At 35.0% G+C, this 10,044-nt stretch overlaps 2 protein-coding genes across 2 annotated transcripts; one reads left to right on the top strand and one right to left on the bottom strand.

Moving 5' to 3' along the window:
* The first annotated feature begins 4,189 nt into the window (after positions 1-4,189).
* On the top strand, positions 4,190-5,320 carry LOC113345317 (cell wall integrity and stress response component 1-like). Its single transcript, XM_026589104.1, has 2 exons — positions 4,190-4,757; positions 4,915-5,320. The coding sequence occupies exons 1-2, from the start codon at positions 4,459-4,461 to the stop codon at positions 5,102-5,104; spliced, it is 489 nt and encodes a 162-aa protein (XP_026444889.1). The 5' UTR covers positions 4,190-4,458; the 3' UTR covers positions 5,105-5,320.
* Positions 5,321-6,417: 1,097 nt separating this feature from the next.
* Positions 6,418-9,623, bottom strand: LOC113345511 (dynein light chain 2, cytoplasmic-like). Its single transcript, XM_026589278.1, has 3 exons — positions 9,226-9,623; positions 9,020-9,125; positions 6,418-6,828 (listed from the first exon to the last, which is right to left on the bottom strand). The coding sequence occupies exons 1-3, from the start codon at positions 9,460-9,462 to the stop codon at positions 6,746-6,748; spliced, it is 426 nt and encodes a 141-aa protein (XP_026445063.1). The 5' UTR covers positions 9,463-9,623; the 3' UTR covers positions 6,418-6,745.
* Positions 9,624-10,044: the final 421 nt, after the last annotated feature.

Consider the following 10,044-nt stretch of genomic DNA (forward strand, 5'->3'; position numbering starts at 1 on the left):
AACATCCTTGAATTCACAACACTCTCACTTCTCAGTAGTTCACTCTTAGCCTAACTCTAAAAACGTATATAACTCTCTGCTCACCCAGGGTATTTATAGACAAAATGGATTACTAAATATCTTACAGTGCTTCTCGAGCTATTGTGCTTCAGTTCTCTTATTCGAATCGAAATGATGGATACCTCGGTTCAGGCGAACAACTTTTAAGGATTTTTTCTATACTTCACGGCTTTCTTCTTATCTTAAAAATTGTCCCATGAAATGCTTTCACGTAGCGATCCGATATTTTGTACTCAGATAATTTTATTAAGAAATTTGAATATCATCTGGGAAATTAATGCTCGGATTTACAATCTTTTTATTGTTTCGGTACATCGTTAATTTCGGATAGTCCGTTAGGGCAAGTGGCAATTAACAAACTTATTATTTTGTTGAGCCACGTGGATGAACAAATTGCATTTTTCAATATGTGAAACCAAGACAAAATGAACAAATCTGATATTTTAGGATCCCACTAGTGATTTTATCAATATAAACTAATAAGAGTTGGGTCCCACTAATGATTTTATTAATATAAACTAATAAGACTTGGGTCTCACAGATTATTTAACTAATAAAAAAAATAAACCTTAAATATAATAACTGGGTTTTGGAGAGAGAAAAGCAGGGGGCGTTTTTGTTTCAAACGCTGGCGTTTTTCCTTCCAACTCCAACGTTTTTCCTTCCAACGCCAGGGTTTGTGCCAAACTCTCCCGATCTTACACCGCGCGCGAGCTACATGTTCCATCTCACTCAGCAAAGCAATCAATTTATTAATTTCTATATCCATTTTTCATGTTTGTCGAGTCCATAGTGAAATCAAAATCAACAAACTACAAGTTTGTTGAGTCCATAGGAAGAACAACCAAACCCGACTCTATTAACGGATTTTGATTCTTAAGAAGCAAAGCATCCAGCTAGAACCAGACCACACCCACTGGGATCATAGTGAAGTGGATTTGGGGTATACACGTGGAAGATAAGTATGAAAGGGATGAAGGGATAAATATTAGGAGAAAACGATAATTATTGCCCTAAATTTAGATGGACAGGTGGCCCTGTACCAGCCGGCTTTTACACGAAGATTCTTTACTGCACGACATCAAGAAAAAGTGGGGCACAGTTGTTATATTAAGAGCGCACGTACTGTATCGGTAAGATGTCTTATCCGGTGAATAATTGCAGTGGAGAGAAAACAAAAAACATTTGCAATTAGCCTAAGGATAACAACTTCCTTAAACACTATTGGCCGTTGAATATTCTTTGTTATACATTACACACATTTCGAGGAAATGTTCAGATGGATCTTTCAAATGAAGAAGTGTACCATTGTTTTACCTTGGGGGAGAATGTTTTCCTTAAGAAGGACAACAATCAAAAGTAAATAAAATTAGCTGTAAAAAATTGTGTTAAGTTATCTCAGTTAATTTTCTTTTTGCAAATATTTGTCGTTTTTGTCAATTGCTTGTTTGAAGGTGGGAGTTAGTAAATGACAAAATTAGGTTAAAACCAAAACGGTAAGGTTTGTTACTTGGTTTTAAGCCAAAATTAGTCTTATTATTTAAATTATTCTAGGAGTAGGGTAATACTAATATCAGTGTCATTATCAGGGTCTCAATTTGTATTAAGTGACAAATGCTCTTTTGTGGACCTTGGTGGTGTTGGATTATTTTTAAAAGAAAGATTATTGTGTTTCCCATGGTTTATTGGGGTAAAAAATGGCATTATTTACGATTTTTACAATCAATTAAAAGCCATGTTTGTAAAAGAAAAAGTTGTGAATTTTATTTTATTATTCATATAAATGTAAAACTATTATAAAATAATTAACCGTAGTTCCAAATTTCGCAAGGAGTTACCAAACTCCATGCAATTAAAGATTTTTGGCAATAAGAACTGATAACCCTCGATAAATTTCGTAACCCGTATATCAGTCTTTAAATCACTATTTTTTTATGACCAAATATTAACATTCGTTGTCACTTTATATTTTTATTGATCCTGTCAGTGCATTATGTTTTGGGATGAGACTTTAACTTAGGTAATTGTAACGTGGTTCCTATTTGAAGTTGTTATTTTGTTTTTTGACATAGAACATTAAAATTTTGTTGATAAGAAAGGAAAAAAAAAATACAAGGAAAATTTCACCTAAACACCATAAGAGAGAAGGCTAACAAGCCAATCCAGATTTATACCTTCAAATTAAAGAGCAAACAAAGCACACAAAGCAAATGTAAAAGATAACCTAAAAACACAACTAGAATTTTCAAATATGGGATTCCTTTTCTACGCCTAAGATTTTCTTGCTATCCTCTCCATTTTGTTTTAATCTCGAAAGCTCCTCAATCTTAAGTTTCAGAGATTTTGTGTCTTTTGAGATTTTTGAATCTCAAAAATTTCTTGATTTTTCTCCTTGGTCAGGTGTTGCGTGCCTAACGAATCATATTATGAGGATTCTTCGCTCTTATGTGACACTATCGTATGAATATTATCCTTAATAGAAAGGAAAAAAATTGTTATAAATTAAAAAAAATATATATGAATTGGGAATATAACTATAATAACGCCCTTCTGGATAGTTGCTAGCTAACAAATACGTCTCGCGCCCTATTCACATTTTCTTCGAATCGAAAATTAGAGGTTGGCCAAAGTGTCTAAAGGTGTTTTTTACGACCAAATGTGCAGAGTTGCCGACATATATATGTTGGGGGTAGGTAATCTCTTCCACACAAAAACTTGATCTATCTACTATCGAGATATCTCTTTCAGCCTAATATTTTGTTGTCCAACTATATAAACCAAACTCAAATTCCAATATGTGAAAAATTAAATTATCTATATGTTCAGGATATTTTTGTATTATAAAAGTTTATTGTGGTTTTATATAATTTTCTACGCAATATAAACCAAACTCCAGTTACAGTATGTGAAAAATTAAATTATCTATTTGTTCAAGATATTTTTGTATTGTAAAAGTTTATTAAGGCTTTGTATAATTTTCTACACAAAATCGTATATTTGGAGACTTTTAAAATTAAATACATTATGTTTTATTAGAGTAATTTCTATGGAACTCTAACATTAACATCGTAATTGTATACCAAAATGACAAACCTTACCAAAAAAAAAATGAATAGAAAAATTATCAAATATGTAAGTGTGTATAAGATCTTAGGGTTCTTACGAAGATTTATTTAATGAGTATCAATATCAAACGAGTTTACTATTCTATTAAACACCTATGCTTAAAACAACTTGGCTCGAAGAAATAAGAGAAATATAGGCCTATTCGAAACTCAGTTTACATATATAGGCCCTTTTTTTTCAACTTTTCAAATATGGACACATCTCCACTTTTCCATCAATCTTGGTTAAGTTCCAATATGTTTTTACTTATTTACCCTTTACTCATTGCCACGTTGATCTTCTTCATCATTTTTAAGGTTCGTTGATCTAGGTTCAGGATCTTTTCACCATTTTCAGGTTCGTTACATCATTCCCCAAAAGGGTTCATCATCGCAAGTTCAGAGTTTAGGGTTCAAGTTTTTAGATTCAAGGTTCATCATTCCCAAGTTCAGAGTTCAGGGTTCTCAAGTTTTGGGGTTCAGGGTTCCCAAGTTATAGGGTTTAGGGTTTTTAGTTGGTGGGAAATCGAATCTTGCACAAAGGAAATGTGTTGCAGAGATAAATAAGACTTTTTAATAGGTGAAATAACTGTAACATTGCACTTAATTGGATGGAATCTGTTTTTTTTTTTAAATTGTAGGACCAAGTAAAAAAACGGTATATATTCGAAAAGTTCCAAAAAGCGGTCTATATTCGAAAACACGATAAAAAAAAATCAGACCTACATTTCCAAATTACTCCAAAATAGATATACGTTACAACGAAATTGATAAAAAGATTAACTTTTTGTTGCTAGTAACGGAGTAAGGTGTTTTAGTGTTTAATTTTTTAGTTAGCAGCATTGGGTCAGACAAATTTTCTATCGAGTGTTCGCATAAGCATTCACTCTTTCCAAACTCACATCACTAGTATCCAAACTAGCAATACATGAGTAGGTGTTGGGGTTTGAAACTACCCAACACTTGATAAAGTTGTAATTATGATTAGCTAGGGTTGTATAAAGGTGCATTGGTGATTTGGTGTGTTGTGTGGGGGTACGTGGCTATAAAGGAGCACAAGAAGTTAGATCGTCCTTGCTTCTTCTTCTGCTACTGCCCCTGCTGCTACTGCTAGCTATACGTCCTTGTTAAATTATTCGGGTCGGATCGATCGATTTAGATTTTCAGTTTCCCCATCAGAAACAATATGAGAAACACCTTCTTCCCCATCACCAAAACTATAAAAACAGAGTGAATAACATCTTCGTTTCTCATCTATCAATATCATCAGCTAGTAAATAGCAGCTCTAGAGAGATGGTGGGGTTGAGTATTATACTCGAATCTCATCACCACCATCATCATAATAATCAACACTCTTACCACCACCATCAAACTGGTGGTGCTGGTACCAAAAACCCACAGGTTATTAACAAAACTACTAAGATCAAACCTTCTTCTTCTCCTAACAGCTGTTTGCATTCTTCTTCTTCTTCTTCTTTTTCATCCTCTTCTTCTTCTTCTTCTTCTTCCTCATCATCATCAATCAATTTTCTTGAAGCGTGTTCTCTGTGCGATCAGAGACTCTTACCCGGCAAAGACATCTATATGTACAAGTAAGTACTTTGTGAAATCCTAAACTAGATCTCCTTTGATATTTATATATCACCAGATCTTAATGCGTGTTTATATTTTTCTGTTCACGAGTTTCTATGGAACCACTTCCATCTTCGAAGTGTTTGATTTATTCTTTATTTGAATGTATGAAAACAGAGGAGACAGAGCATTTTGTAGCGAGGAGTGCAGATGGAGACAGATATTAAAGGATGATGAAGAGACTAGTAAGACCAACAAACAATACTCCATGAAACCCACTTCATCATCTTCTTCTCGTCGTTCAGGCAAATCGTCATCAGGAAACAAGCAGAATCGAGCTGGTGGTGGTGCTGGTTTTGTTTACTAGAAAGAAAAAAAAATTAAAAAGAGAGACAGGAAGAACAAAAATGTATGGATCTTCCCATTTCGCCCTTCATTTTCCTTTCTAATTTTGTCTTCTCTCGCCCGAGAGTTTGGAGCTTACCTTTTTCTCATGTAAGGGTATTTTTGGTGATTCCAATGCTATGTTTCTTTAATCTTGATTAGTTTTTACTTAATTATGTGCGCTGTATGTTTTGGATAAGTATTCGAACTTGTTAACTTTTTCTTGTTACAGAAAATCATCACAGAACCCAAATATAAACATTATTTATATGCCAAATGGCACATAAAATATCTGCTTATCCAAGTCTAGGCAGTGAACTCTTTTTCTTTCTTTATTTAATCCCATCAAATAAATTATTAGAAAACCAAGATTAGTTCAAAATGAAAATGTTTATTAGAAAACTGTATTACAAAACATTGAAATGGGTCTGGCTGGCAAGCTAGCTTTGCTTGACAGATAATCAATATGTTTTAACAGATAATTTTCGCCGCATTCAGCCGGACATATTTTTCCGTTCTCCGATGAAATTTTGGTGGTGAGCACATAGCTATAGCATTGACAGTAGAATCTACTTTATTTTCTATGTGCCTGCCTGCTGCTGCTGCCCCTGTGGTTTTGGAACCTTTGAAAAGTTGGTGATGGAGACCCTTCTATCTCTACATAGAGAGGGGAGAATGGTTGTCTTCATTTGAGAGTGAGGAGACTACTGTCAAATGTCCATTAAAACAAAGACTCAATGGATGTCTTGTATCTAGTATGTACCTACAGGGTGTTTGTATGTAATAGAACAATAATTTCTTAGTCCTTTTTTTCTTGTTTCTTAATGGTCTACCTCCAAACAGTAATTTTGAAATGGTTTTAAGAAACAAAAAATTTACCATTTTTACAAGTACAGTAATTACTGATCAGACCCACTATTCATTTGTACTACTAGTACTGTACCAATACTTGTTTTAGCAATGAAATACTGCTATTCTAGATCCCCTAGTTTTGAGCCTACTGTTTTCAATTTATAACGCTAATACTCGGCTCTCCTGCATTGGGTTCCTTTAGGATTTTAAAACTTTTTTTGTTCTGTTTCTTGGATTTTGAATTCAAAATTCGTCTGACATCTTAATGCTAGGATAACTCGGATAAACAGAATCAGGTGATTCTAATGTTATTGCAGAACTCCAGTTTTGAGATCTAACTAGTTCTCTTTTAGTTCCTTTTGAGTTTTATATTTTGCAACATCATGTGGCAAAATGCCGACTAAAGATAACAACATGAGTTTCGAAATGTACTACAGGGGCATCTGCTACAACTATGATTTCTTGACTGGATCTAACAATGTAATGAACCTCTTACAACATAATTCATCAAACGGAATCATATACGTGGAATAATGTAGTCGGGGATCAGTATCAGGAACAATACTAATGAGAATGAGAATCAAGTTTAGATTCATGGGGAGAGTTGGTGTCATGAGAAACAGATTTCTAAAATATACATACTGAGTAGAGAGAAGTAGAGATTTTGCACGCTAAGGTTCCAATGGATGCATACAAGTTGCTCCAAAAGCATCCCAATCATAAAAGTTCACCATCATAATTGCCGTCATCATTACCATCATTGCAGCCATAATCAACCGGACTTGAATAACAAGATTGCTTTTTGGTCCAAGTAGAAGTAAACAAAGTGATTCGTCTCGTGAGTCACGTATGAACCTGAAAGCCAAAGAGAAATCATAACATGGTCAATACTGATCATAATGTTACAGCACCAACAAAAATCTGTGAACGGGTCGGAGCCATATACATAAAGACAATAAGAATGCTGTAAAACTGTATTTCACGGGAAGTGAAAAATCCCACCAAAAGACACAACCTTGACGCTATTAATTGGTGGATTCTTAAATCTAAATAACCATTTTCCTTTTCAAATATGAATATTCTAGCCATGAAGAGATGCCAAACAAACCATACTCTTGACATACGCGGGGGATATTCTAACTCATCAAATTCACAATCCTCAGGGTCCCCAAGATCATTTTGAGATTTGGGAGCACGACATTGACCAGCACTACATGTGATGAAGGTTTGAGTTGGGCCAAAAGCATAACCATCACAAAAGAGAACACAATAAAAAAGGAAGAATTCTCATAAATTACGAAATATGTCCAAGATCAAATAAGCTACCCTATATCACACTTTTCTGAGTGGAGGCCACAATCATTTCAGCAGTGATAATTTGAAGTCGACGACAACATGGAGAAGTAAACAATAACAAATTCATGATGACTTTATTGATGATGTAAAGGGAAACAACAAAAAAGGAGAAAAAACCAAAAGCATAAGAAAAGTTGATAACAGTTACATACTAAAATCTGGTATAGGTTCCATAGACAAGATGGGTTCTGAATGCGTTTCACAGCAAGAGTTCAGAAAGACATGAACATAGTTATCAATATGACTTTATTGACAAATAATAGGAATAAACAGTGACAAAGTAACCAAGAATCATAATTGGTGGTCCAGAGGACGAATCCTTGGGCATATAATGCTATGCTAAGTATCTGTTTTCCTTCGTGACCAGTATGCAGTTGAAATAGTTTAATATCATCTTCAACTATTAAACTTTTGATGAACAAATCATCTAACTGGGTTTTGATAATTTTTTTTTTAAATATGTGGGTCTTAGTCGACCAACTCAACTAGTAGCCTTAAGTTTCCCATTTACTTCCCTTGCTTTAACATATATACCAATCCCCATGAAACAATATCTTGTAACATATATGCAGGATGATATTTTGATTCAACATCATGCCACCTGAGCATGAAGGTTCAAACAGTGTGAGTAGTGTGTGGAAAGACAGAATTCGGACTATGTCAGGTGAATATCAAAACTAGGGGCTATGTTGCATGAACGCTGATGCCATATGTAACCATACCATTGCTTATGAATTGACAGACACAAGTGGAATATATACAAATTATACAAGAAATAACACAGAGGATCTACAAAGAACAAATTTGCACTACAAGTCCAACACATCGAATCCTAATTACGGCATTTAATTTAGATATATCTGCTGTTCCCTACCTTTCAATCATATAATCATTGATCTTATGTCAAGAAATGTAAGACTAGGACATCGCTATATCTTAATTTCTTTGCTTGTCACTACCCTATATCAAACAAACACTTTCGATTAGAGATGGTGGTGTTAAAGTTGTGGTAGCAATATGAAAGTGTCAGCAACAGTTCAAGTGATGGAACCTTGGGCACAACAAGGAAGTAGTGGTAATGGCACCAAGGGAAACAAGCAGTTGTGGAAGTTACTAGTGGATGATGGGGCAGGCCATTAACCCCGTGGTAAATGACAGTGGTGGTAGTCCCAACTGAGGTCTCTCGGGACATGAGTGAGGAAAAAAGAAAAAGCATGTCACCATGACAAATACATAAAGAAGTTTAATAATGAATTTACGGAATAAGTACATATCACAATGACTTACTTTCAAACACTACCAGACACAATTCAAACGTAATGATGAAGTTAATGCTTGAGGGGCCAAACATTCCGTTTACATTAACTCTACAACGGTTCTATACAACCCTAAAGAATGTACAGAACTTGGACCATGAGGCATTTAAAGACGCAATGAGATCTTAAAAATGCAAGGTGGGAAAGGGCAAGAACATCATGTCTCAATTCCTTTCCCGGACCATCAAGTGTTTTCATGATCTTAATGATTAAAAGGGGCAATTTGATATCAACTTTCTATTCGATTTCGATACAGCGGAACACCTCTAAGCAGACTGATCCAAATTCCAACCCTAAATTCACTGGGTCATTTACGCAAACAACTAAAACTCAGTAAACAAAATGGAAAAACAAAAGAGTAAGTAAAGAAATACCGAAATTGCGACCAACAATACAATGCCAAGTAGGGCCATGCTTCTTATCAAATTCCTTCTTGATATACTCAGCTATGTCTTTCTCCACATTGTGTTTCTGAAATGCCTGATGATCAAAACCAAATCAAAATCAGAAACAAAAAAAACCCAAATCTCAAATTGAATCTTTGTTAATAAAACAGTAAAAGAGATAAAGTGGGTGTTACAGAGATGGCGAACTCAATGGCTTCTTTCTGTAAATCTTCTTTCATATCAGCACTCTTGATGATAGCTTTCTTAGTAGTAGTACTAGTTTTTTCTGATGATGATGTTGATGAAGATCTTTTCTCATCCAGTGGTTGTGGTGGTGGTGGTGGTGGTGGTGGTGATGATGATGGTGGTGGTGATACTTTCTTGTATAAAACTCCTCCTCCATTACCATTTCTCCTCTTCTCTTCAGACATGGTTTTTCTATCTAATTGCAGAGATTTTGAGGATCTTGTATTGATATTGATGATGGTGATGATACTAGTAGTAGCGTAAGAGTGTAAAACGAGTGTAAGAACGTATTCCTTGATGGATGTAATTTAATCTCCATGAACAGTGGATGAGCAGAGAATCCGAGGGTTTTTGTTTGGCGGATTTGGATATTTAGAGCGACAAAATGACTGTTTGGCCCATTTGTGGGACGAGGTCATCAGTTTGGTCCCGGACTAGGGCCGAGCAGCGAACGGATCACCAAGTAGAGGAGTAGTGGATGTGTACCTGTCTAGTCTTCACTGACAAGAGGGATAGGGTTTCGTCACATTCCCCACTATTAACTCCGCGACTATTTCATAACTTTCACTTTCCACGAGGTCAGGGTGTACAATTATTATTATACAAAAAGACTCTTCAATCTACTTAAAATCAGAAGAATTCAACTTATGAACAAGTCTATAATCTGATTTTCGTAGAAGTCTTCTCAATCTCACATAGAGATTTCCTCACATACAATAATATACATCAATCATACCACAAAGAGGCTTACAATCCGATCTCAACTT

The sequence above is a fragment of the Papaver somniferum genome, unplaced genomic scaffold, assembly GCF_003573695.1.
Source record: "Papaver somniferum cultivar HN1 unplaced genomic scaffold, ASM357369v1 unplaced-scaffold_81, whole genome shotgun sequence".
Classification (NCBI taxonomy): domain Eukaryota; kingdom Viridiplantae; phylum Streptophyta; class Magnoliopsida; order Ranunculales; family Papaveraceae; genus Papaver; species Papaver somniferum.

What these genes read in the sequence shown, in the direction of transcription:
- LOC113345511 (XM_026589278.1), bottom strand. Translation starts at nt 9,462, where the DNA reads ATGTCTGAAGAGAAGAGGAGAAATGGTAATGGAGGAGGAGTTTTATAC. An exon ending in CCATTGAGTTCGCCATCTCT is followed by an intron (nt 9,126 to 9,225) that starts GTAACACCCACT and finishes TTTGATCATCAG; the next exon opens with GCATTTCAGAAACACAATGT. An exon ending in TATTGTTGGTCGCAATTTCG is followed by an intron (nt 6,829 to 9,019) that starts GTATTTCTTTAC and finishes TTTGGCTTTCAG; the next exon opens with GTTCATACGTGACTCACGAG.
- LOC113345317 (XM_026589104.1), top strand. Translation starts at nt 4,459, where the DNA reads ATGGTGGGGTTGAGTATTATACTCGAATCTCATCACCACCATCATCAT. An exon ending in AAAGACATCTATATGTACAA is followed by an intron (nt 4,758 to 4,914) that starts GTAAGTACTTTG and finishes GTATGAAAACAG; the next exon opens with AGGAGACAGAGCATTTTGTA.